This window comes from Maylandia zebra, linkage group LG16 (genome assembly GCF_041146795.1).
Source record: "Maylandia zebra isolate NMK-2024a linkage group LG16, Mzebra_GT3a, whole genome shotgun sequence".
Taxonomy (NCBI): domain Eukaryota; kingdom Metazoa; phylum Chordata; class Actinopteri; order Cichliformes; family Cichlidae; genus Maylandia; species Maylandia zebra.
The window spans coordinates 21755086-21782457 of NC_135182.1; the positions used below are offsets into that span (position 1 = coordinate 21755086).

Sequence of the window (27372 nt, forward strand, 5' to 3'; positions counted from 1 at the left end):
TCTTGAGAGAGAACAGAACAAAGGCGGCCAATATCCAAAGAATCATTGTTGTGAATGTCCTTCATGAAGCCTGGAAAACTATTCCTGAAGAATATTGCCTAGGAGACTTCTGCGCTTTTTTGCATACTACATTGTAACCCATCTACTCGTTTTGACCACTTAAAATATCTTTATAGAAATATTATTTAAATGTAACTGTGTTATGTTTGTTGAAATTTCTGTAACCCCCTTGTCTCTCTTTAAAAATGCATTTTTAACGTCAGTGGGCGTTTTACATTGATAAATAAATGCTATATAAAAGTTGTTTCGCCAAAAACTGATTGTAGCTTCTACCTCGTGACAGAAATATTCTCTCTGATATCGATATTTTTGACATATATTTCATAGTATAGGCAAACAAGACGATCACGTTTTGGCACAACTGGCTGGCTGGCTCTATCGCTACATTAAAGAACAATAACAGAGTTTTCAGGGTGGAGAAAAGAAACCGGGGATGGACCAAAATAACTCGTGACGTAGAGATGAGTTGCTTGGAAGTTTTCGCTTTTGAAATATTCGTTTTCCCTTTCTTTTCTGGTCTCTGTGCTTCAAAGTTTGAATTATATAAGGTCAGATTTTGGCCTACCAGGCAATAGTACTAGAAAGGTGTTGCTATGGTCGCCAATGCAGAAAGTTCACTACAATAATGTTACAATAATACTGTGTACGATAAACGATTTACAAAAAGTCAATTTAGGTCACTTTCTGATCTATTGGAACTACTGTGGTCCGTTAGTGACACCCAGTGGCCGTTTTAAATGTTGACTGCTTGGGAGAAACGAAAGTGAAAGAGCTCCATTTTCCTCGATAAAGGCACCGTGAATCAGCGCGTTTGCTGTGAATGTAGTTTTAGGCAACGCAGGAGCCAGTTTAGTGATCTGTTATCGGTTAAGTGAGTACCGATGGAGTCTGAAACGGATGAAATGCGCGAGTGCCTGATCGACTGCTTGAGGCCGAGGCTGAAGGAGCTTATTGTGGTGGATCGGGTCCTGGATCTTATAGACTTTATCGAAAACGAGCAAAAGGAACGGATCAGGCAGAAGGCCAGAAACGATGGTGATATTTCGGCTGCGGACTACCTTATTAACGCAGTAGTTCAGAAGCCACATACTCCCGGATGGTTCACTGCGTTCGTTGACGCACTGAATAACGGGGGCTGTAACTTCGCAGCTGACTACATGCAGTTAAATCTCCCAACTCCCGAAGCTGAGGCAGAGAATGAAAACTGTGTCCGACTTATTCACTTACTTATTCCCAGCCTTGCAGACATGGCTACAGAAACAGTGTGTGCACACTGTTTCAGTGAAAGACTGCTCACCGAAGATGAGCGCGACAGAGTAAGTACATTATAGTGCAACCAACCTTTCAAAACTACTACTGCTTTATCTGCATGCTGCTTAGCACATGAGCTTTGGTGGTAAGAGAGAAAATATTCAAGTGTCAAAGGTTCACTGTGTGTATTCACACTAATTTCACTGGTGTGAAAAACCTCGAAAGTATCAGTATAGCTTCAGTATTTACCTTTTCTTCCAACTGTTTCCCAAAACATGTCTTTTCTGTCTTTGACCACTAGATGGCAGACAAATGTAGGCCGCTCATCCTTTTGGTGGCAATGCCTTTCTCTGATTGCTTAGCAAACTGACTTTATTCATTACACTTGTCATCTAGATTACGGCTGAAATAGTCAACAGGGGACGCAGGAGTGGCGCAAGGGAACTTTTAAGAAGAATTATCAAATGTCCACCAGGATGGTATTCAACATTTCTTCAAGTTCTTAAAGACACTGAACACCATGTGCTCTATAATGAGTTGACTGGCAACGAAGGTAACTGAACTATGCTGGAAGACACACACCCAATACACCAAATACTATCAGGGAAGTTTGGGACACAGAAGTCTCAGTGGTGAGATATAGACAGATTGTATAAAACATGTGCACATAAGTGATTACAACTACAGAGGGAATTCAGTATCTTTAATCCAACTGCATTAGTAAATATACTGTGATCATTGCTTTGCAACAATCCCACTAATTAAAATTGGGATGATTAATTATGATTAAGAGTTTTAGTTATAGTCTTTATTACATTTAAAGCCATGTTCTTGGTGTAGACTAGTGTAACAATGGAAAATAACAAGTTATCATTTTACTAAACAGTTATCCAAATAACCTCAAATAATCCTGGAATAACCATATTTATGGAAAAAGATAATCATCATTAACTTAAAACATTCTAGAAGGCATTAGTATATACGCTCACTGGCCACTTTATTAGGTATACCTGTTTAACTCCCCATTAATGCAAATATCGTGTTGGCCAGTCACATGGCAGCAGCTCATGACATGGTTAATATAACCTGCTTCAAAACGAGCATCAGAATGAGGAAAGTAATCTCAATAGCTTTGAGTGTGTCATAGCTGTTAGTGCCAGGCAGACAGCTCTGACTATTTCACAGTCTGCTGATCTGCTGGGAATTTCCCATGTAACCATCTCTAGGGTTCACAGAGAATGACCAGAAAAAGACAAAAGAAATATCCAGTAAGTGGCAGCTTTCTGGGAGAAAATACTTTGTTTTCCAGACTGCTGATAGGAGGCAACAGCACCTCACTGTAACTCCTTGTTGAGCACATGGGCCACAGCAGCAGAAGACCATGGCGGATGTCATTCCTGCGAGATAAGAACAGGAAACTGAGACTGCAGTTTGCACAGGCTCACACATGGCCTGCCCTGTACCAGTGGTTTAGGCTGGTGTTGGTGGCATAATGGTTTGGGGCATATTTTCTTGACACCCTTTGGGCCCCTTACTACCAACAAACATCGATTAAATGCCACAGCCTGCATCCCATCCCACCCCTTCTTGACCACAGTGTACCCATGTTGCTCCCAGCAGGATACTGTGGTATGTCACAAAGCTCAGATCATCTCTTTTTTTTTTCTTAAACGTGACAATGAGTTCATCGTCCTCAAATGGCTTCCACAGTCACAAGATCTCAATCCAATAGAGCGCCTTTAGGATGTGATGGAGTGGGGCGTTTCAATCACATCGTGGATTTGCAGCCAACAAATCTGCAGCAACCACATGATCATCATGTTAATATGGAAAATCACAGAGAAATGTTTTCAGCATCTTACTGAATCCAATTATGTCAGTTCTGAAGACGAAAGGAGGCCGACTGTGTACTAGCAAGGTGTACTTAACAAAAAGGCCGGTGCGTGTATGAAGGCAATGATTAGTTCATAATTACTCAAAATAAGTCTAACTCTTCATCATTAACTCTGATGCAAACACAGAGCAGCACAAAATAGTAGCTACTCATTTATTAATAATTACTTCACCATTAGTTACTATTTTCCTGTTGCCTCATGCATCACACTAAGTAATTACTCAGTAGTTCCTTCTTACTGCAAAATTACTTTACCATTACTAACAAAGCAAAACAAAACATCATATTTAATTTCTGATCAGTTGTTTTCTTCTCAGTATTTTCACCAGTACCTTCTATTTCTCTGTCGGTTTAAGTAAAGTGAAATGTCAGATTTAATAGTTGTAAGGTAATTCCTTAATACTCAGGGACTGGTTTGCCATTACTGTTTACCTCCTCAAGTAAAGTGAAACATCTGTCTTTATGCAAATATTGATGTACTGTATTATAAAGTGTTACCTGGTAAATTGTTACTCCTCATTTCTAAAATGTTCCTTTTTTACATTTTTTAGGATCAGATAAGAAACCATCACTGAAAGACAAACCTATAGCTACAAGGGAGAGTCCAACATCAGCTGAAAGTTGTGATGGCACTGAATCCATGGAGATCACCGTGAACGAACAGCCTATGGATCAATCCACAGGTCACACAGAGCATGTCTGTTTAATGTCAGCATTAAGGAGAGCTGAGGAAGTGCGCTCACACGTGTCATTCTTACTGTTAATCTAACATATATCTAACATTTCTTTACTAGAAATTTAAACTTTTAATGCGTATACGGAAATATGTAAAAGGTTGAAGGAATACAAACAAAATTCAGTTTACTTAAAACTACAGCTAACACTGTAACTACCAATTTTTTAACTTTGGTTTATGTCCTTTCAGACTTGTATGCAGGCAATGAACTGCCCAGCAACTCGGAGCCCTCACAGCCAGGTGGGATGGGTTCACTTTTATTCACCCTGTTAAGGCAATTAAAGTATTTAAAGGGGTTTTTGGTAATTACAAATATTTTATTTGCTTCAGTAGGTCATGCACAATAACCAAACTAAGATCAGTGCAGCTGTAGCTGCCCTAAAGTATCCTGAGTATCCTAAAGGCAACATGAAGTACGGTAAAGGAAAAATGTTGTTGTAACATGTGGTTACATTAGTGGAACATTAACTCTGTCCTGCCAGGCAGACAGCTCTGACTATTTCAGAATCTGCTGATGTGCTGGGAATTTCCCATGTAACCATCTCTAGGGTTCACAGAGAATGGCCAGAAAAAAGACAAAAAATATCCAGTAAGTGGCAGCTTTCTGGGAGAAAATACCTTGTTTGCCAGACTGCTGATAGGAGGCAACAGCACCTCACTGTAACTCCTTGTTGAGCACATGGGCCACAGCAGCAGAAGACCATGGCGGATGTCATTCCTGCGAGATAAGAACAGGAAACTGAGACTGCAGTTTGCACAGGCTCACACATGGCCTGCCCTGTACCAGTGGTTTAGGCTGGTGTTGGTGGCATAATGGTTTGGGGCATATTTTCTTGACACCCTTTGGGCCCCTTACTACCAACGAGCATCGATTAAATGCCACAGCCTGCATCCCATCCCACCCCTTCTTGACCACAGTGTACCCATGTTGCTCCCAGCAGGATACTGTGGTATGTCACAAAGCTCAAATCATCTCAATTTTTTTTTCTTAAACGTGACAATGAGTTCATCGTCCTCAAATGGCTTCCACAGTCACAAGATCTCAATCCAATAGAGCGCCTTTAGGATGTGATGGAGTGGGGCATTTCAATCACATCGTGGATTTGCAGCCAACAAATCTGCAGCAACCACATGATCATCATGTTAATATGGAAAATCACAGAGAAATGTTTTCAGCATCTTACTGAATCCAATTATGTCAGTTCTGAAGACGAAAGGAGGCCGACTGTGTACTAGCAAGGTGTACTTAACAAAAAGGCCGGTGCGTGTATGAAGGCAATGATTAGTTCATAATTACTCAAAATAAGTCTAACTCTTCATCATTAACTCTGATGCAAACACAGAGCAGCACAAAAAAGTAGCTACTCACTTAAAACTACAGCTAACACTGTAACTACCAACTTTTTTAAACTTTGGTTTATGTCCTTTCAGACTTATATGCAAGCAGTGAACTGCCCAGCAACTCGGAGCCCTCACAGCCAGGTGGGATGGATTCACTTTTATTCACCCTGTTAAGGCAATTAAAGTATTTAAAGGGGTTTTTGGTAATTACAAATATTTTATTTTGCCTCAGTAGGTCATGCACAATAACCAAACTAAGATCAGTGCAGCTGTAGTTGCCCTAAAGTATCCTGAGTATCCTAAAGGCAACATGAAGTACGGTAAAGGAAAAATGTTGTTGTAACATGTGGTTACATTAGTGGAACATTAACTCTGTCCTGCCAGTTTCACACTAATAAACAAATTCCATGTGTGCATCATGATGAACTACACAGAGGTCAAAGAGGACAGCGCATAGCTAGCAGTTCAAATGAAAACCATATGCTGGAGTATAAGGAAATGTAAAGGAAAAGTTACATTCATGTGGCTCTGTAGTGTTTGGCTTATATGATGGATAAGTACATTTCTGCTTGGAATACTCTACCCTGAATAGCGAAGCAGGAAGAAAAGAGTTGAATCAGATTAGTTCTTTTGCAGTTTAGTCAGGTTATTTCAGTAGTAGAAAGGCCCCAAAGATGTCTGCAGCCTGCGAGTAAATGGGTTTAACAGAGTAGTTTACATGAAAGATTGTTCCTGCAAGGCGAGTCTCTAGCAGAATTGTTTTTTTAAATGTTTTCTAAAATGAGCAGAGCTCATACTCAGTCCTAATGAATCTGAAAACAGCTCTATGTTTATTTCTTGAATAATTCTATGGGAACTGCTTTCAGAAGTTCAGGAGGCCACATGGACCACTGTTTACTTATTAATATAATTAAAGCTCTTTTTTCTAATCATTAGAGACTTGCATTTGCTTGCATAAAGTTGCTTGAAACAACACCGTAACCTCTGGCATACCAAGTCATTAAAAATTGTCTGCACTGAGAAAAAAAAATAAGATTTGGGGGGTTTAAACTCTCACTGGGGGGGAAGAAGAACTTAGAGTTGAGTGGAAAGGGGAGCAGAGTAGGGGGTACATTCATATTGCTCCTGGTGTCTTAGCCATGTATTATCCCCTGCCTAGACAGAGCAAATAAGTAACAGCCTGCCAGCAACTTGGAGTCTAAGTGGATCATAGTAAGTCTATTGTACTTGTAGAGGAAATAAGGCAAATAGCAATGACTTGTAATGTCTCTCTCTAAGTAATCTGATTATTATAAAAACATATATAAGAAAACATAGTGCTTGATGTTAGTCCGCCTCAACCCATCCCTTTTTATTGTCACTTTCACCTTTAGATTAGTAGACTGGTGTGAAATATCAAATAGCACTCACTATATAGAGAGAAGCATTTGCTTTTAAGTCCTAGTGTTGTATGGTTTGCATTAAGTAGTGCCTCTCAGTGACATCATTTATAGAGCACAATGTTTTCTTGTAACACTGAAACATGATTTACATGCTCTACTCGGTGCCTTTGTTTGTGGTTTAACTATTGGAAGTGTTTTAAAGTTAGGTCATCTTACATGATATGGATGTACTGTACAGTGTACGTGTATGTTCTCTGTTTACCCAGGAACAAAAACAAAGAGAAGCAGGCATTTCCTGTTGGTCATGTCTGTAATTGTGGGTTGCTGACACAGACAGACGTTTTGTGATTCTGAACCTCTGCTCTCCTTTGCAGATGGAAGTGCCTTAGAAGTTGCCAGAAGCCCAGAAAAAGAAATTACTCTTCGAGATTATCAGATGGAAGTCGCTGGACCTGCCTTGGAGGGGAAAAACATCATCGTATGTCTCCCCACAGGAAGCGGTAAAACCAGAGTTGCAGTTTATATTACCAAAGAACATCTGGACAGAAGGAAGGCTGAAGGGAAACCAAGAAAAGTGATCGTCTTGGTGAACAAGGTACTACAATGTCTGTCTGGTATAGAATACTTCTGGGTTTGCACTATTATGCTAACCTACTTCTGTCCATTTCTCATTAAGCACTCCTGAACATTGTTATTTTTCAGCACATACTTCATGTGGTCTGTTGTAGGTTTTCCAGCTGTAAAACTATGTGGTTGCATTTGAAAACAATGCAACCACATAGAAAATCATCACAGTTTTTGATTCTTGATTTGTGCCTTTACTCTCTCTGCTCTAAAAACCAACATCAACAGAAGCTCCTAAATTACTGCACAGCTAATTTGAGACCATGCCTTAACCAAACAGTCTAGCATATATTTATGTGTTCTGGTTTACTAATGTTGGCACAAACACTTAAATCATCAGGAGCTCTCTGATCCTAAAAACAACAGTAAAGACTTTTTCTAATTTTGTCAGTTAAATCTCTTGACTTTTGTGGCATTGACTTCATGAAAGTTTCATGTGCTCTGATGCCCTCAGGTTCCTCTTGTTGAGCAGCACTACTCTGCAGAATTCCTGCCCTTTCTCAAGAACAAATATAAAGTGGAGCGAGTCAGCGGAGACTCCCAGCTCAAAATCTCTTTCACAGAAATCGTGAAGAAAAATGACATCATCATCTGCACTGCCCAGATTCTGGAAAACTACTTAGAGAGGGCTAACAGTGGAGAGGATGAGGGCGTGAACTTAAGTGGTATGATATTTCAACAAAATTTCACAAAATTTAATACATTATTCTTGTATTTTTTTTTTAAAAACACACTCTTTAACTAAAATCTATCCAGGCTTAAGCTTCAAACTCTGACAGCTTCTGGAATGGAAAGCCACCCAAAGGACAGAGCGGCATCTCCCCTGATAGTATCTTGTCAAAGTCTTCCGACTCTGCTGCTTACTCCTGTTGGCACTCACAAGTCCAAGGTGGAATAGCCACCTCAGTGGAACATATGCTGTTTGTTGAAACGCCTGAAAGCATGTACTTTTTTTTCCTCCTGGTTTCCAGGCCACACGTCTGTTCAAGCCATCAGTGTGTGGCTCATCAAATTCACATGAGAGCTTCTATCACCCAAAATACATCAAGCTGCCACTCTCCATTCTCTTTTTCCTCCAGGGAGGATTTTGCATTGCATCGTTTAAACTAGTACATGGGAATAATTAGAATTCACCCTGCTTACACTTTTGTAAAATCCAAACTATATAAAGTTTTTTTTGTTTTTTGTTCTTTGAAGTAGACAGTTTTCCAACATATGTTATTGTGTGGCATAAACTGCTGTGTCAAAGGTTCCTAGAAAAGTACTGGTTTGCGTGGGTAGGTTTGGGAGAGAGATGGCATCTGTGAGGGAAATCACCTCTGTTTACGTAACAAGCAAAATAAATGGGATAAAATTAGCTCTGCTGGTCGAGAAAATTACAGTCTTTTAAGATTTGAGCACTTTTGTCTCTTGGCAGTAATGTGGCAGCGAGAAATTGGGACACGTGCATGTTATTTTTGAAACAAAGCAACATTTATGTGTTTCTCTTTTGCACATATAGACCTGACACTCATTATAATAGATGAGTGTCACCACACTCAGAAGGGAGGCGTCTACAACCACATAATGATGCGATACCTGAAGCAGAAACACAAGAACAAAAGGCTCGTAAAGGAGCAGAAGGAGCCTGTGCCCCTCCCTCAGATCCTGGGCCTGACTGCCTCTCCAGGGGTTGGGGGAGCCACGAAAATGGAAAAAGCAGAGGAGCACATACTGCGTGTAAATACTGTTTCTCTGTCTTCACCTGTGTGGATAAAAGTGTTGCATGCATATTACTCTACTCATTCTTGGCACATTTAGTCATTATTTAAAGTTAGCTATAGTCTTTAAGGCTTCTGATTAATATATCTGACAGTCTGGGAAAGAAAACTAGTCATCAGTCATGCTTCTTTGTGTCCATACCAAGTAACTCACATGTCACAGTGAACAACATCTTTTTTTAATCAGAATCCTGCTCCAGTTCTTTCTGCTTCAGTCATAGAGAAACTTGTTGATTCAGCCAAGTTCTTTCCACTGTTCCACACTGACCATGCACACAAGGCAGCCATAAAGTTTCCACTGCAGCAGAAAATAAGCAGAAATACGCTCTATCATGAGATCAAGATGTGGGATTAATTTTAACACTATAAATCTTTGTATTTTTTTCACAGATCTGTGCAAACTTGGACGCTTCCAGAATAATGACAAGGCGCCAAGAGGAATTCAAAAAGGAGCAAAGAAAAATAGTTGTTTCTGTTGAAGATAGGAGGGAGGTATGGCTGTTTAACATGGCATGGTTTTGTGCCAAGCTTTTCTTTGACTCTAATTCATATGAGGGACTCCAGCTGATGTTAATGCAGGATTACATGTGTGTGAAACTAAATATCCTTTTTAGGATCCCTTTGGTGATGTAATCAAGAAAATTATGACCGCCATCCACAACCATGCCGAGCTGACCCCCACCTGTGACCTCGGCTCTCAGAATTACGAACAGTGGGTTGTTCAAAAAGAACGACAAGGTGAAAACAGATTTTTACGCTCATCTTTCACTAGTTATCGTTTGTTCAACCTCCCATGGTGTGTAGTGTCTAAAAGTACTTGTCTCGATCCATTTTAGCTGCAAAAGATGAAAATCAGAAAGTACGAGTTTGTGCAGAGCACCTCCGACAGTACAGCGAGAGCCTGAATCTCTGCAACACGATTCGCATGCAAGATGCCTTCAGTTTCCTGAACAAATACTACGAGGAGGAGATGAAGAAAAAAACTGCCCCGGAGGAGGAGCATAAGATACAAATCACAGATACTGAGAGGTTCCTCTTCAATCTGTTTAAAGGTATTGTGAAACTAAGCATTCGCCTGAAAATTCAAAGTAGTTGTTGACTTTATAATCTGAGATTTGGAAAATCTTTTTTTTTTTGGTAAATGTGAGGTAAGATATCGTTTGGCTTAGATTAGCTAATAGATGTGAAACTGGGATCTAGCTAAACAAGACTTGTCCACGGAAAATGAGGTCCACCTGTGAACATATGCAAATGAAAAGCAAAAAGGATTTTGAAGTCTGCAGTGGTTGCCAGCATTCAGAACAAAAAAGACAAATTATTTGGGCTGTATATAAAAGACAGACATGGCCACGCAACATCAGCCAATGGTCATTAGTCTACCATTTTGAAATACTGAGTTTGGCATCATAGCTGCCGTCATTTGACTTTGGATGCTGATGTGATCATATTTGAACGACAGTGTAAAGTAATAAGTTATCAGCTAATGGATGCAAGCTTGGATAGCAAGATCCAGCCAAAGACTGCACAGATATTAGTTAATATGTGCCTGCAATTATATTAAAATTTAAAACACAAAACCTCTTCAACAGTCTTTTATTATGATTGATACACATTGAGCCATTATTCATTTTCTGTGCCAGTCTCATGCATTAAAAAGGTTCCAGGACTCATCAAAATAATAAACTATTATCAGGAGTTCCAGTTAAGGCATTCAGATTAACTAAAAAGTGATTCTTAGCATAGAAATAGCAGTTTTTTGTTATCCAATTTCCTAATAATGCAATAAAGTTTAAGCCTTTGTACAATTTAAACAAGAACAATATCTAAAAATGAATGTGTCCTTCATCATCAGGGGTAAAGAAGCTATAGAGACCAAAATTATTTTTGTACTTTCTATATTACTGCCTATAAAATTAGCCATTTTACTTCTGGAATATGTGGAGATAGCCTAAAAGGGTAATTTGAGAACCTTCATGGTTTGGCAGTTGAGCCCTATGCGTTACAGATTTCTACCAGGCACAACTTAAACAAATTTATAGTCTACCTGTGAATTTTGTGGTAGATTTGAACCCTTCCCGCATTTCCGGTCCTGTTGTTTAGCTGAGCTAAGCTGCTTATCACTGTACTTACTAGAGGTATAAACCCTCATATTTAACTCATAAAAAGACACCATATCTTTGATGTCAGCGATAGAAAAGTGTAATTCAGTTCTTTGTAATCTGTGTCTGACAGACAACAAGAAGGAGCTGGAAACTCTAGCAAAGAATCCGGAGTATGAAAATGACAGCCTGTCAAAACTAAGAACTAAAATTCTGCATGAGTTCAGCTCTCGGGATGAAGCCAGAGGGATTGTTTTCATCAAAACACGACGCAGCGCCATTGCTCTAAATCAGTGGATACAGGAAAACTCCAAGTTTGCTGACATTGGAGTGAAATCAGCATATGTCATTGGAGGAGGAGACCAGAGTGTTGTTAAACCAATGACCTCGGTGAGTGCTACATTTCTCTCTATTTTCCTGCACAATTATTTGCGCCTTACACTTAACCTTCTCTTATAAATCTGTTTTAATCAGGCAGAGCAAAAGGATGTGTTGAAAAAATTTGGCAACGGTCAAGTCAACCTGCTGATTGCTACCACAGTAGCCGAGGAAGGCTTGGACATACCAGCCTGCAATTTCGTTATTCGATATGGCCTTGTGACAAACGAGATCGCTATGATTCAGGTCAGTAATGAGTTGAATAATGAGCATTGAATGTGGCATACCCAGTAATTGAAGGAATATTAGCCTGTGTAAAACAAACGTGGTTGCCTACCCTTCACTCACAATCGCCTTTCTCAGGCCCAAGGCAGAGGAAGAGCCGAGGACAGCAGTTACACGCTGGTCGAGGTGAAGAACTCCGGGGTGGCTGAAAAGGAGTGCGTCAATGAATACCGCAAGAACATGATGAACAAAGCCATTCAGAAAATTAAATCCTTAAATCAGGCAGCCTATGAAAAAAGAGTACGTTTACTTCAGAATTTTTAGTCTCAGTTAAATTGAAAACCCACATGGCTTTGAGACTTTTTTTGTTTGTTTGTTCATCAGATCACTGAGTTTCAGATTCAGGCTATAATGGAAGAGAAAGTAAGAATGACGAAGAAGAAGCAGAAGGACATAAAGAACGAGAGCCCATCTAATGTAAAGTTTAGCTGCCGAAGCTGCAGCGAGCCAATCTGCACGGGCGACGACATCCAGATCATCGAAAACATGCACAGAGTCAATGTGACGCCACAATTTAGGTACAGTTTACAATTCAGTTCTTAACCGTTTCTATGTGTTGAACTGTATTCCACTCGTGTAGTTGTGCTGTGATTATTATCAATTTTACTGCATCTTTTTACAGAAAACTTTACATTCAGAGAGAAAATACTACTCTTCAGGAGCGTCTTCTCGACTATGAGACCAACGGCTTCATTGCATGTAAAAACTGCGGACAGGTAGATTCAGTTTAGCTTTTTCAATTATTTGGAAATTCTCTTGTGAATCTTAAAAAGATAATCTTATTCAGAATGTTCAATTTAGTAGATAACTAAACACAGCATTGCTGCATTAACAAGGAGTCGTTCAGCATATGCACAAACATGATGCTTAAGCATAATTAGAAAAAGTAGGACATTTAATACTCTTGGTCATAAGCAATAAAGCTAGTTCAAAGAGAAATGTGAGTCTGTCATATGACATAAGACTGCAGCCCTTTAATTTGAGATCATGTTTCACCACAAATTTAGATTACAGGACAAAAGGGCATAAAAGCAAGCCTTTATTTAGTCTTGGTTAGGCCTGCATTGAGAATAAAATACTCATTGTATGTTGTGTTGCATTCTGTTACAGAGATGGGGTTCAATGATGATGTACAAGGGGATCGAGTGCCCCTGCCTTGATGTGAAAAACTTTGTGGTGAATTTAAATGGAAAGAAGATTAGCAAATGCACCAAGTGGAATGAAGTCCCCATCAAGTTTTCTGCCTTCGACTACGCTGAACATGCAATCAACATGACCATGTCCGATAACTCGGATGATGACGAAACAATGTGAATTATAACCACGTAGAATAACCAGCGACTGAGAAAGCCTTGATTTCTATTGTGTTGCCGTATGGCCGACACAGGATTAATAACCTTAGCAGAGTAGTGAATGTTATGTTTCCTTTGAATGTTTACTTGTTAACTGGAGAAATGAATGGTGATGGGACTGAAGTGTGTTCGTAAAGAAAAAGTGTGAATGTTTTACATCATTTTAATGGTTAAAGTATTATTGTGAATTGTGCAAAATTGCAGAATAAGGGTTTTACTCTTCAATTATGTTCGCATTTGATGGGATTTACTGTTGAAATAATGCATGATTACAGTGTATTAATTTCTATGTAAGGGTTTGTCACTGGTATTAAATGAACTGGAAAAGCAAAGCAAGAAAATAAAGTATATATATATTTTTCCCTTTCAAACTCTGGCTGTCTCATGAGATGGGAGTCACCGAGTCTGTGATAGCCCCTCAGAGCCCACCTGTCACACACGCACACAAACAGGTGCTGTGGATTTTCCATTAAATCCACAGGTTAGTGAGTCACTACGATTGAGACAGCACTGCTATTCCTAAAAGCCTCTTTTAAGCTTGTTTGCGCAAACATATATATTACCTGCTTGATCGTATTGTCTGGATACACAAGCAGGAAGCTTGTTTGATCCAAAAGTATTACAAAACTGACTGCCCTTCTCATTTTTATCTCATTTTTCCTCTTTATGCTCATATTTAAATAATAAATCAACAACATTTAAAAAAAAATACAGTTACTTCATTGTGTACGCTAAGTGAAAAGCCACGTAAATATTTTTTTACACTTCATGGTTAAGTATATTGATGTAGACACACAAAAAAAACCTGCTTTTCCAGCTGTCCTGTTTTGTTGCGTGAATACTTTACGCCCATAGTGAAAAAGCCACTTCCTAATACCAGCAACTTGTGCGCTCTTTCAAAGTTGGGCAGCAGACTTCGAGGAGGCATTTCTGTCGACTGGTCTCAGAAATGCAGCGAGGAGAGAAGGAAACCTTCGACTAAAGCGGGACGGAGCTCCGTTTTCTCATGCGGCTGCATTAGTTTAAAGTTACCTTTGCAAGCGTACGGTTATGTTAACTAAGCTGCATGTTCCAAGAAGTGACTGTAAACTTCACGCCAGCTGCCTTTGAGGAATATTTTAAAAAACCAAGAGCTTCACGGCGACTTCATCTGGACCATGGTCAGTAATCGATTCACCATCAGTACTGGGGGGGAAACAAAGAAAATCTGTGTAAAAGCATGGCTACTTACTGTGACAGTGTGAAGCTCACCGTGGGACTAATAAGTTACTAAAGGAGAGCCTGCAGCGTCAGCATCTTGTTGTGTGCTTTCAGAGGATTTTTATAGGCTGCCACTTTTGTGTCACCTTTCGCAGGGCTGCAGTAACAAGGTGATGTGGGGGGTGATAGGGGCGGCTGTCGTCATCACGTTAATAACCATTCCAGCAGTTATTTACAACAGTAAGTTACAGCCTTGGCCCGTGAGTCGCTTTTCTTTTCTTTCTTTTCAAAAAGCAGCTACAGAGGCTACTTCAAAGCAGACTTCTTTCTGTGTTTGCGCATTTCCTATTTGTTTGCTTTATTCAAGCAACGAAGTTGTAAATGCGCAAAAAAAATGGTCGTCACATATTTTGGAGTGTTGGTATCGTTACATGCAAGTTAAATAAATAATGCACCCCATGTGTATCATTTCAGAATCTGGTGGTAACAAAAGGCCTTTTTCTCTTGATGACTACTTTAATGACACCTTTAGATGGAGAGCCTACAATTTGTATTGGATATCAGGTATCACTGTCAGTCACTTAACCTCTGCTATACCTTCTGATTTTGGTAGCATTAATCGCCACCTTTGATACAAACTTCTTGGAAGCTTATCTATTATCCTTGTTCCTGCAGATAAGGAGTATTTGCATAAAGCAAGAGACGGGAATGTCTTTCTCCACAATGCTGAAACAAAGGAGGAGTCGCTGTATTTGAGCAATTCAACCTTTGTAATATATTTGTACTTAGACCAAATATTTTCCTAATATATACTGTCACGCATGTTAAATAGCCTACTATGTATATTAGTATATGAATTCTGCAACACATCCATAAGTTCATGCAGTCATTTTTATTTCAGGCCCAAGTTGAAGCCACAGATTATTTGCTGTCAGGTGATTATAAATATATCGCCTTTGAAAGCAACTACACAAAGGTGAGGTGTTAAATTTCACCTAGTTACGTTTCTATCTTTATTTGTATTTTTTTTTAAAGCATTATTTTTTTTTCTATTTATTATTATTTCTATAATTCTGCTAATGAAAAACCTGCAAATGAAAGTGTTTGTCGTTAAAATCCTACAGAAATGGAGACACTCATTCAATGCCTCATATTCGATCTATGACAGGGAGAGTTCGTAAGTAGCTGTTTTTTGTGAGTTTTATCAATGAATTTTGGTTCCCACCCCAAATGTATCATCTGTAAAAATGTTTATTCATCAGTTGGTACATTACTATTATGCCTGTATGTGTTCATATTTCATCGTAGAACTTTTGTCACGCCTGCAAATCTTCCACGTGTTGTGCAGTACTTTACCTGGGCACCAACCGGAAACAAATATGTAAGCGCTCACCATGTACTTTTTGTCTCCAGTGAATAATAAGTTGCAATTCGGTTTATCTGAATAAATATTTATTTATAATACTTGTGGCTTATTTTTGTTGCAATAAATTTGTAGCTGTATGTTTATGGTTGAAATCCACTTTTTTTTTTCAGGCCTACATTTCAGACTTCAACATTTTTTTCAAATCCAATGTCAGTGCTGATGAAGCTGTGCAACTGACACACAACGGGAAAAAGAATGAGATCCTTAACGGTGTCCCTGACTGGGTGTATGAGGGTTAGTGACATTATTATTTCTTTTTCAAAAGTGTGCATCTGTATGGGTTAATATTTTTCTCCAATAATTTCAGAGGAGGTGTTTGCATCGAATGGGGCAGTATGGTGGTCCTCAACCGGAAAGTTCTTGGCATATGCAGAGTTTAATAATACAGAAGTTCACAAAGTGGAGTTCTCTTGGTATGGATCTGAGCAATATCCTCAGACAGTGGCCATTCCATACCCAAAGGTGGGATTCTATAACTTTCAAACATGGAATTATGAGCAAAATATAACCTTCAATATCAATTTATCATTTTAAATTGTCAAAAATTGTCAGATCTCTTGTTATATATAATTATTTATCACAAATATTATATTTGTATTTGTATAGGCTGGATCACCCCTTACTAAGGTGAAACTTTTTGTTGTCGATACCACAAACCCATCCCACCGCACACAGGTGTTTGCGCCCGCTTCTGTTTCTTCTGGGTCTGTATATTATTTAGCACATGTGTAATCATTTACCGGAAAATGCGATGCCTTCATGGTCTGTCTTATGTGAAAACCTTTTCTCCTTCTGTCGCGTTTACTCAGTGATCACATCTTGTGCTCGGTGACCTGGGTTACAGATATACGCGTTGCAGTGCAGTGGCTCACAAGAAGACAGAATTATGTGGTTGTACAGATCTATGATTTTGATGGAAGTCGCTGGACAGAAAAACAGGTAGCTGTGACTTCTCTGCTGAGGAAATCGTCTTGATGGCCATGCTCTGCTAATTAACTGCAACTGATGTCTTTACTATCTATAGAAATTCGAGCAAACAAGCAAGACTGGATGGGTGGGCCATGTAAGTTTCCAAAAGATTACTGATATAGTTCTTTAAAACCTTACTTTGATGTATCACTATAACGTATTACTTTGTTTTTTCCTTAGTACGTGCCCTTGCCTCTTTTCTTTGCTGAAGATAAGCTTAGTTTCTACAAAGTGATGAGTGACACTAATGGCTACAAACACATTCATTATGTGAAAGATGTAAGTGTTACCAGTTTTCTTTATGCAGAATGTGTTGCACAGTCATATCAATCATGTGTTTAGATTTTAGTGAGTTACTAAAGGAAGCTCTTTAATTAAGGGCAAAGCAACCCCTGTTACCTCTGGGAAGTGGGAAGTTATCTACATAAGCAAATTAACCAAAGATGCCATGTGAGTGATGAATCCATACGTTTATGGGGAAACTGTATAAATCTTAAAAATGTAAGTAAGAATATAAAGACCTGGTGTGTGAAATTCCTTTCTACAGATATTTTGTGAGTAATGAGCATGGAGGAATACCTGTACAGAGAAACCTCTACAAGTAAGGAATTATTCTCATCTGTCCTCTTTTTTTACCAGTTAAAATCTATATGTAGATAATTATATAGGTGACGTGCTGTTTTTTTTCATCAGGGTTATGATTGGAAGCAGCCCCTCTGCCCCCCAGTGTCTCACCTGCAACCTGCGTAAGGACAGGTGCCAGTACAACTCAGGTTACTTCAGCTTTGACGCCTCTTACTACCGAATGGACTGCTACGGTCAGTTACCCATTCACATTTTCTCTTACTGTAAGCAATAACTCACCGATTTGGGGTAGTGAACATCTGTGAACACTAATCCTTGCTGAAGGCATGCAGACGATTTGATGTGTAATCCACTTCTATTTGTGTGTATCCTGTTTTGTTTTGTTTTTCTTGAACCAGGACCTGGATTCCCCCTGTACACACTCATGGACAGCAAGGGCTCAGGTGCAGATTCATATAACCCAAACACATTGTTAAATGACTCATTGCACTCACATGGTATACTATTAAAGGATAAAGCTACTGTTTTTGAAGGTGGTCAAATAAGAAGAACCCAGTAAATATTCCAGCAGAATTTTCTTGCTGTAGTTATTCCTTCTGTCCATACAAGCCATTCATATTTTGTGCTTCCAATGGAGTTGATATGGGATCAGATCTCAAGGTAAAAGCGAGGCTTTAATAGTCCAGAAAGTTTTTAAGTATTTAAGATCTCTGTGTTTTTATCTGCATTTGAAAATGTTCTATAAAACGTAGTTAATTTGGTACTGAAAAAGCTGATAGCTGAAAGCCGAAAAGCTCATTTTTAAAGTCCTTTGATTTGATACGTTGTACCACTGAAAGCATATATGTAACTTCACATTAACTTTAGGCTGCAATAAATCTGTAAACCAGCACTAGGTGCTGTTTTGGTTTCATACAGCCAGTAGATCGAATATAGTGGCCCAAGTTCAAGTACTTTTGGCTGCTCTTTTACTTCCCAAGGATTCATGGCAGTAGATGGATCCACATATTTGATTAGACACAGATTTTACACCAGATTCCCTTCCTGACATAATCCTCCCATTTATCGAGGCTTGGGACCAGAACTGGGGGTAAATGGTAAATGGTAAATGGCCTGTATTTGTATAGCGCTTTTACTAGTCCCGCCTAGAGACCCCAAAGCGCTTTACACACCCAGTCATCCACCCATTCACACACACACACTGGTGGAGGCAAGCTACAGTTGTAGCCACAGCTGCCCTGGGGCAGACTGACAGAGTACACTAGCTTTCGAAACTCTGAGGGTGGGTTTGTGTCTCATCTCAGTTTTGGGAAGCTGTTGCATGTACAGAGAATGTGGTAATCATTGCACCATAAATGCTCTGATGAAGAATGAGTTTTGAATATTTTGTAACGCATTTGCTACATTAAGTTAGACGCAGAGTGGTCTAAACGCGTCACCTCAAGTGCAAAATAAGGAAGGTAATTCACGAAGCTCCCAGAAAAAAGAATAAACAGCAAATCAAAATGTTTCAGAGAAGTTAAGGTTCCTCAATGATGAACACTTTGAAGTATGCACCTTTATATTTGTTTTATGGACACAACATTGCAGCTACTTTATTTATTTGTTTTCAGAGCTTGCCATTCTTCAAGACAATAAGGACCTGAAAAAGAGTTTGTCTGAATTCCAAATGCCAACAATGAAACATGGCACCTTAAAGATTGGAGGATTTGGTGAGAAATGCATGTTGAAAAATCCATCTCAGAAACTGTTGAAGACATATGGAAATCCTCTGCTTTGTGTTTGAATGTATGTCTAATGTGCTCTTTTTCACATGAGCACACACGATGGTTCTTAGTAACAGCAACATTTTCAGCATAAACAATGGTGAATTACAACTAAGGTTGTATTGCCTGTTTAATGATTGTAAGTCAGTAAGTATATCAGCCATTATATGTGCTGACCAGATGTTTTGTAATGACGTCCTAGTATGTGAAACATCGTTTTCCATCTTCTTTCCTGTGTTTTTGCCAACAGATCTTTGGTATCAAATGATGTTACCACCCAATTTCAAGAATTCTAAAAAATATCCTCTTCTTATTGATGTGTGAGTGAGCAATATTCCAAATTGCATGTGACACCACTAACGTTTACAGAAGTAAATTTACAGTCTTGCTCTCCTTGTGTAGTTATGGTGGTCCGTGCAGTCAGAGTGTGAACTATCGCTTCAAGCTGAACTGGGGCACGTACCTCTCCAGTTCACATGAGATCATCATTGCCAGCTTTGATGGAAGGGGAAGTGGTTACCAAGGGGATGAAATAATGCACTCAATCTATAGACGCCTAGGGACATTTGAAGTGGAAGATCAAATAGCTGCTGTGAGGTAGGTCTGTCTAAACGTTCAATCACCTCTGTGATGAGTGTTGTTCTTTAGCTGTTGTTTGAAGAAATTTAATCTTTTACATACATACAAAAGTCTTCATCTAGATAAATGCCTGGTGTAGTCTGGTTTAACAAATGTGTTTTGCCCCAGATAATAACTGATCTCCCTGTTACAGGAAATTCATTGACATGGGATTTATTGATGAAGGCAGAATAGCAATATGGGGCTGGGTAAGCTGTATTTTATCCTGCTTTTTCCTCTTTCTTTATCTTTATAATCACTTTACATGTTCTTACTAATGCAATCTGTTCTGATCTTCAGTCATATGGTGGTTATGTTTCCTCAATGGCCTTGGGTGCTGGAACTGGACTCTTTAAGTGTGGAATTGCAGTAGCCCCAGTAGCCAAGTGGGACTATTATGGTGGGTGAACATGCATACATAGCCTATCATATACATACTCACCCACCACTTCATTAGGTACACCTTGCCAGAGTAGCTTGGATTCCCTTTTGCTTTCAAAACTGCCTCACTTTTTTGTGGCAAAGATTCAACAAGGTGCTGAAAACATTCCTCAGAGATTTTGGTCCGTATTGATAGGACAGCTTCACACAGCTGCTGCAAAATTGTTGGCATCCATAATGCAATTTGTTGGCATCTCCTGTGCCACCACATCTCAAAGGTGCTCTATTGGATTGAGATCTGGTGACTGTGGAGTGCATCTGAGTGAACTCAGTTAAGTTTTTAAAGAACTATTGCTAACAACTGCTGAAATAATGCTTTATCCTGCTGGATGCAGCCATCAGAAGATGGGCACACTGTGAACATGGTCACCGACCATACTCAGGCAGGCAGTGGAATTTAAATGATGCCCAGTTGGTACTAAGAGGCCCAAAGTATGCCAAGAAAATATTTCCACCACATTACACTACTGCCTGAGCTGTTGATACAATGAAGGATCCAACTATGCTGCGTCAAATTCTGACCCTACCATCTGAATGTCAAACTACTAATCATGACTCACACCGGACCAAGCAGTATTTTCTTCTGTTGCCCACTTTTGTTGAGCCTTTGTGAATTATAGCCTCAGTTTCTTGTTCTCAGCTGACAAAACTTGTAACCAGTGTGGTCTTCTGCCACTGTAGCCCGTCTTCTTCAAGATTTGATTTGTTGTAAATTCAATGCTCTTCTGTATATGTTTGTTGTAACAAGTGGCTCTTTTAAAGCAGATTCTCATCAGATCTCTTTCATCAACAAGGCATTTTTTACCCTAAAAACTGCTGCTCACTGGATATTTTCTTTTTTAGACAGTGCTCTATAAACCCTAGAGGTGGCTTTATGGGAAAATCCCAGCAGATCAACAGTTTCTGAAACACTCAGACAAGACTGTATGGTATCAACAACCATGCCATGTTCGAAGTCACTTTCATTTACCATCAATATCAGCATGTCATCTTAACAATGTCTGTATGCCTAAATGCATGTGGTTGGGTTGAACGCAAGTGATGCGTCTGTGTTGATGAGCAGTTGAACACATTTAACTATCAAAGTAGCTGCTCAGTGTAATTTTACAGGCTGCTTATTTTCTTGTATGGCCTTCACTTTACATAAGCTGTATTGTAACAGTGTTAGTGACATGTTTAATCCATTACTTTTCTCCACAACTTCAGTGTGATTAATATTTTCGTGCTGAATATAAGAACCTGCCTTATGTGTACAGGGAAGGCAGGAAAGGGCATATTGATGCTGTATCCAAAATTGCTGGCTTGGGCAGTGAGTCACTGCCTTTTTTTTCACTGCAAAGCTACTCAAAAGTCTTGAATATTCTAAATCTTGTTTTCATTACGACTTTAGTGAAGTCATGATGAAAATGTTTGTAGAATAGTGCTTTCTCAACATCCTCCATCATGCACCAGATGATGCAGTATGCAAAGCAATCATTCTGATTATTCAGCTGACCCACCTAAAGACTGAAATATCATCTTAAGAAATATTTGGCGTGAAAATATATAAAGTCAGTAAAAGCCCAGAAAAAAGTAACAGCATTTGAATTGATTTCAGTGTACATTCAGCAGAATAAGAGAGATGTGTTGTTTTTCCTGCCAAAACCTAACTGTGGTTAACCTACATTACTCACAGTGCCTCCTTATTGCTGTTATTGAACCCTGAGCTTCTGGCCTCAAGTAGAGATAAAAACTAGGATGGTGATTACACCTCTTTGTAACTCTACACTAGTAATTTTGACACGTTCAGCCTTGAAAGTTGATGGAGTTCATCTTTAAGATTTCCTATAGCTTGTAATCATTCAATCTAAACTTTTCCTTCCCTATGTTAAATACGCATGATTTATTTTTGTGTTTCCATTGTATCCACCTTTGCGGTGTTAACTGAGTTTTCTTCCACAGATGCAGTTTACACTGAACGCTACATGGGAAAGCCAACTGAGAATTCCGACTCGTACAAAGTAAATATCATTCAGATTAGCTGTGTGGTGAAGTAAAGGCACATTTCTGCCTTGAGACTGTTGTAATTCTTTTATTTTCTAGAACTCCACAGTGACCTCCAGAGCAAAGAACTTCAAAAATGTTCAATATCTCTTGGTCCATGGCACAGCGGATGGTACGTTCTGTTATTTCTTTCAGTCATTTCTATTTCTGATAAGACCTGAACATGTGGTAGCCCGTTTTCTCAGAGGCGTTCCAGGTAACACAGTAAGCCATGCACAAATAGACTCTGTTTGCCTTGATAGAAACTTGAGCTTTCAGTCACGTAGTAAAAGCTCTGTCTTTCCCGTAGACAATGTCCATTTCCAGCAGGCTGCACAAATCTCCAAAGCTCTGGTGGATGCGCAAGTGGACTTCGAGGTGATGGTAAATATTAGCTTAGGGAAGTGAGGCTAATATTAGGAATGATGTTGTTGATGTAATGAAGATTTCAAATGGAAAAAAAACGTGGTCTATTATAAGCAAAATTAAATCTAAAATAAGTGTGATTTAAGATGTGCACGATGTTATCTGGAATTGACTTATAGTCTATGCACTAATCATATTCTGGTATTGCTTTCAGTGGTACACCGACAAGGACCATAGTCTCAGTGGATCAGCCTATCATCATATATACAGGCACATGAGTCACTTCCTGCAGAAATGCCTCCTTAGTCCCAAATAGATGTGAAGGATGTAACAGCATTTGTAGGCAACAGTTGTTACCACAGTTTCTTTGTCTAATGCATTTTTAATGTGCTTTTTTTAATTGTAATATTCTGAAAGCCAGGTTGAACTAATGCAACAAATGTTAGATTGCTCATTTAAATGAGCATCCGTATGTTGTGTGGAATTTTTGCAAAATATGTGATATGCAAAGATACAAGTCCTATCATGCATTTATAGTTTAAAAAATTTTATGTATGTGTGTGCGTGCGTGTGTATGTGTGATTATCATAGCATACATTAACTGCAATGCATTGCACTGATTTGTTGCAAAGTGGAGTCATTTGTGTTATAAGAATATTCAAATAAACTTTTTTCAACATTTAATTGATTCATTGCTTTTCTTTACAAATGGTTCTTTTAATAGGCCAAAAGATTATTACTGATCTCCTTACTGTTCAAACATGCAAATTAAGATTAAAATAAAAACACCCAGTACTAACAATATATAACATTAATGTGTGCTTTGAATTAGGTTTTATTATACAAATTATATAAATTGTGAAAAATATAAAAGAATAATAGGAAACATTATATATCCAAAATGGCCAGCTGTTGAATTCAATCAAACACATACATGGGCATGGATTTATTTGTCAGGGTAGAGGTCATGTTTGTTTTGGACTAAATAAAGCAACAGATTTCACCACCCAGCTGTTATTTTTTAAAAACCCAAAGTCAAATATATTCAGGGGAACAAGGCGGAAGCAGACTAATGGATTGAAAGTAACAGGTGATATGCTAAGGTTTCTGTGACGGTGAAGTCACCTGGGAGAGTGCTCCTCAGCTCCCCTATATAAACGCTGAGCAGATCAAGAGGGGACCATGAAACAGCTTAAGAAGCCAGAGAGAAGAAGAGAAAACTGCCATCCCTCTCTCAAACGCTCAGCAGAAAGAACCACAGGTGAGATGTTTTTGCAGCAATCTAAATGTAGAATATCTTGTTAAATTTTATTGAATGGATTTTTAACGTCACTTTTTCCATAAATTTCTTTTTGTATTTTTTCAGAGGCTCAAACAATGAATAGTGCTCATTCTTTAGCCGGACTCCTGCTCTTCATCATCATTCAAAGCAGCTGGCAGGTTCCTGACCAGGACACAGACCGACACTCTATGTAAGACCAACTTTCAGTCATTTTACACTGCCTCAGACATTAGTAGTAGTAGTAGTAGTATTACTATTAGTCTCATGTGCTGCATTAATGGAGGAGCTGTTGGCAAAATGAAAAAAATGATCCACAGTGTTGATCGCCCGTGTAATTTATAAAGTGTAATTTAAATCAAAATTTGATTAGCACACTTATTAATTAATAATAAATAATTATAAATTAATGTTTTTTGCTTGAATTTAATGCTAAACAATGTTATATTGTTATTATATACCTATATCTACTGATCTATTGATCTATCGATCTATTGATCTATCGTTCTATCAATCAGTTGATTGATTGATTGATTGATTGATTGATTGATTGATTGATTGATTGATTGATTGATTGATTGATTGATTGATTGATTGATATAACTCCAGATTTCTGAGAAGTATGAAGTATATATGAATAGTCATGGACAGATGAGAAGAATGATGCAGAATAAAGAATAAAGAGTTAACTTGTAAGAAGCAGGGGACTCCAGGCTATTGCAATGGTGAGCGTACATTAGCTCTGTTCACTTTCATAATGCATCACTTTTTTAGGCTATTGACTGAAAACTCCATCCTCAACGAACCCATTGAGATCCAAAACATGAAGAGACATTCAGAGGGAACATTTTCCAACGACTACAGCAAATACCTGGAGACAAGAAGAGCACAAGACTTTGTCCAGTGGCTGAAGAACTCAAAGAGGAATGGGTGAGTGTCACAGTTTTTTGGGGTTTTTTGTTTTTTTAAAGACACAAATTTGTAAGTTTGTGCCTTTAAATTTGTAAAAGACAGTCTAAAGTCTAAATATAACTGCATTCATTCTGTTGATTGCTTCTCTTGTTTCCGTTTGTGATTTTAACCTAAATCAAAATGATTCCAAGTCATGTTCAATGTACCCATGTGGATTTGGTTTTTTTTGGTCTGTTGCACCACAGTTACATATGCAGCTATTGTGACTTCTTCACACAGGAGACGCCATGCAGACGGCACTTACACCAGCGATGTGAGTTCCTACCTGCAAGACCAGGCAGCCAAGGAGTTTGTGTCCTGGCTGAAGACTGGCCGAGGGAGAAGAGATTGAAGAGATCCAGCTTTTGCCATTTCCCAAATTAATGCAACTATTCTCACTGACTCTGTGCCATTATATGTTTTGCAGTCTGTACTAGACTTTTTTCTCGGTAAGATATTAAATGCCCTCACAAGAAGCCCGGTTGGCCTTAAATTGCTAAAGGAAATTTTAAAATGTGTCAGATATGTGTCAGATGTCTGATCAAGCATTCATGACATGATTTATTCAGTTTTTTTTCCTTCATTTTTAAAATCACATTATTGGTTTAAACTTCAAGTTTATTAATTACATCTGTCAATAGTCTAATGCTTTTTTCTTATTATTCAGAAAAAAAATACATTTAGTTTTCAATAAAGAAATATGTACAATCCATGGCTTCCCTTTCTAAATACTTGAATCCAATGAGGTGGTTTAACAAGTCTTAGCATGAGGTCTAGAAGTCAGAGAATATATAAATATCATGCTTTAGACAAAAGATACACTCATTATTGGCCATCAAGAACAGAACAAAAGTTGTGTGGTCATTTGAATCAATATTCGCTGACTAGTGAATAAGTCATATATAAGCACGACATAACATTTTGGTCCAGTGATATAGTCACTGGCTTAAAAAAAATGTGATTTGATTGTTTGCACCACTGTCACCTTCCCTTAATCCTTGTGTTTATGGAGGTAGAAGAAAAATCAATGAACACGTTACTCCAGAGGGAGAAATAAGCTGTGGTATTTTTTACCAGGTAAAATGATGATATGTCACCTGTCAGCTGTTCACTGGAGGAGGATTTTCAAGCAATGCGCAGACTGCACACCAAGGATGGTTATGCTAAATGAAAGAAAATCATGTCAATCACATAAGTACCTCGTTGGGAGAAATGACTGGGTCGACACTCTTGAGTTCCTCCTGGCACTGAGACAAAACAGTAATTTGCATGAGCCAGCAGCTTGACACGCTTTGGGATAGGCCACCTCTCTAAGCTGTCATCTGTAGCACATCAAACCATCTGTTGATTACAATAATCCTCAGCCCATTCAAGTTTACTTGTGAGCCAAAATTTGTCAAGGTTAAAAACGGGCAAATGTTTTCGGCATCACTGACACTGGATATCTCTGCCCTATCCTTGATAACCTACACTGGTTTTTACGTTTTTATCTCTATGTAAAGCTCATTGTTAAGAGCGTTGTGTTAGCATACAATAAAATGCATTGTTTAACACTAATGATCAAATGTGTTATATAAGTAAAATTGCCAATGGCATTTCAAATGAAAGCATTATGTGCAGCAAACTAATATTATCTATCGCTCCTCTGACATCTTGTTAAATCAAGATATAGTATATATGTAAGTTTTGAGTGTGTGTATGTATGGATATACGAGTATGTTTGTGCCTGTATACATGTATAGTACACATCAATATATGTGTAAATGTGTTTATATTTTTATATATGTATGTAAACAGACATTTTATTTTATTCCATAATATTGCCTCACGTGTTAATAATATGCTTTATTAGTACACTATATCCTATAACCGAGGAAAAAGAGTTTTGACATTGAACTTTTTTGGTGATTTCCTTCCTCTGAAGAAGGCCACCCAAACACATGAGACATCAATGGAAAGCCCAGGATGCCCATCCATTCGCTTCCGCTTATCCTTTTCAGGGTCGCGGGGGGCGCTGGAGCCTATCCCAGCTGTCATAAGGCGAGAGGCAGGGTACACCCTGGACAGGTCGCCAGTCTGTCGCAGGGCCAACACATAGGGACAGACAACCATTCACACTCACATTCACTCGCACATTCACACCTAGTGGCAATTTGGATTATCCAATTAACCTATCCCCACAAGCTGCATGTCTTTGGACGGTGGGAGGAAGCCGGAGTACCCGGAGAGAACCACGCAAACACGGGGAGAACATGCAAAGTCCACACAGAAAGACCCCGGCCTGATGGTGGAATTGAACTCAGGACCTTCTTGCTGTGCGGCAACAGTGCTAACCACCGTGCCACCGTGCTGCCGCCCAGGATGCCCTGTATTTAATACATCAGGACTTACTAGGGTAGCTCAAATAAGTCAGAAGGCACAGACCAAATAAATCCATTACAAAGGACATAAATGAATAGACTGGTCCTCAGGAGGATATATAGGATATATATAACAATATTAGTCATCACAAGAATATATTAGCATATGCCCACAAATACAACAAGTACAACCCACTATATGCATGCATATATAAATCTGGGACATC

General features: G+C 38.8%; 3 protein-coding genes and 1 long non-coding RNA gene across 4 annotated transcripts; 3 read left to right on the forward strand and 1 right to left on the reverse strand.

Moving 5' to 3' along the window:
• The first annotated feature begins 811 nt into the window (after positions 1-811).
• Positions 812-13533, forward strand: ifih1 (interferon induced with helicase C domain 1). Its single transcript, XM_014409036.4, has 17 exons — positions 812-1376; positions 1708-1864; positions 3757-3888; positions 4131-4181; positions 5373-5423; positions 7039-7259; positions 7743-7953; positions 8790-9007; positions 9439-9540; positions 9663-9786; positions 9885-10100; positions 11281-11537; positions 11622-11771; positions 11889-12050; positions 12135-12328; positions 12433-12526; positions 12921-13533. The coding sequence occupies exons 1-17, from the start codon at positions 942-944 to the stop codon at positions 13122-13124; spliced, it is 2979 nt and encodes a 992-aa protein (XP_014264522.3). The 5' UTR covers positions 812-941; the 3' UTR covers positions 13125-13533.
• LOC143412992 (uncharacterized) lies at positions 1949-11970 on the reverse strand. The gene is made up of 3 exons (XR_013093538.1): positions 11863-11970; positions 4560-4659; positions 1949-2708 (listed from the first exon to the last, which is right to left on the reverse strand). It is a non-coding gene; the product is annotated as an uncharacterized LOC143412992 (long non-coding RNA).
• Positions 13534-14039: 506 nt separating the features above from the next.
• fap (fibroblast activation protein, alpha) lies at positions 14040-23239 on the forward strand. Its single transcript, XM_004557648.4, has 26 exons — positions 14040-14322; positions 14518-14602; positions 14837-14926; positions 15038-15132; positions 15264-15338; positions 15487-15539; positions 15671-15743; positions 15899-16022; positions 16096-16250; positions 16395-16492; positions 16598-16727; positions 16813-16851; positions 16938-17036; positions 17137-17207; positions 17305-17358; positions 17451-17575; positions 17741-17785; positions 18956-19054; positions 19359-19428; positions 19511-19705; positions 19881-19935; positions 20027-20126; positions 22109-22167; positions 22250-22322; positions 22500-22573; positions 22770-23239. Exons 1-26 carry the CDS (start codon positions 14320-14322, stop codon positions 22869-22871), a joined length of 2241 nt encoding a protein of 746 aa, XP_004557705.1. The 5' UTR covers positions 14040-14319; the 3' UTR covers positions 22872-23239.
• Positions 23240-23722: 483 nt separating this feature from the next.
• gcgb (glucagon b) lies at positions 23723-25495 on the forward strand. The gene is made up of 4 exons (XM_004557647.4): positions 23723-23816; positions 23922-24027; positions 24609-24764; positions 25026-25495. The coding sequence occupies exons 1-4, from the start codon at positions 23738-23740 to the stop codon at positions 25135-25137; spliced, it is 453 nt and encodes a 150-aa protein (XP_004557704.2). The 5' UTR covers positions 23723-23737; the 3' UTR covers positions 25138-25495.
• Positions 25496-27372: the final 1877 nt, after the last annotated feature.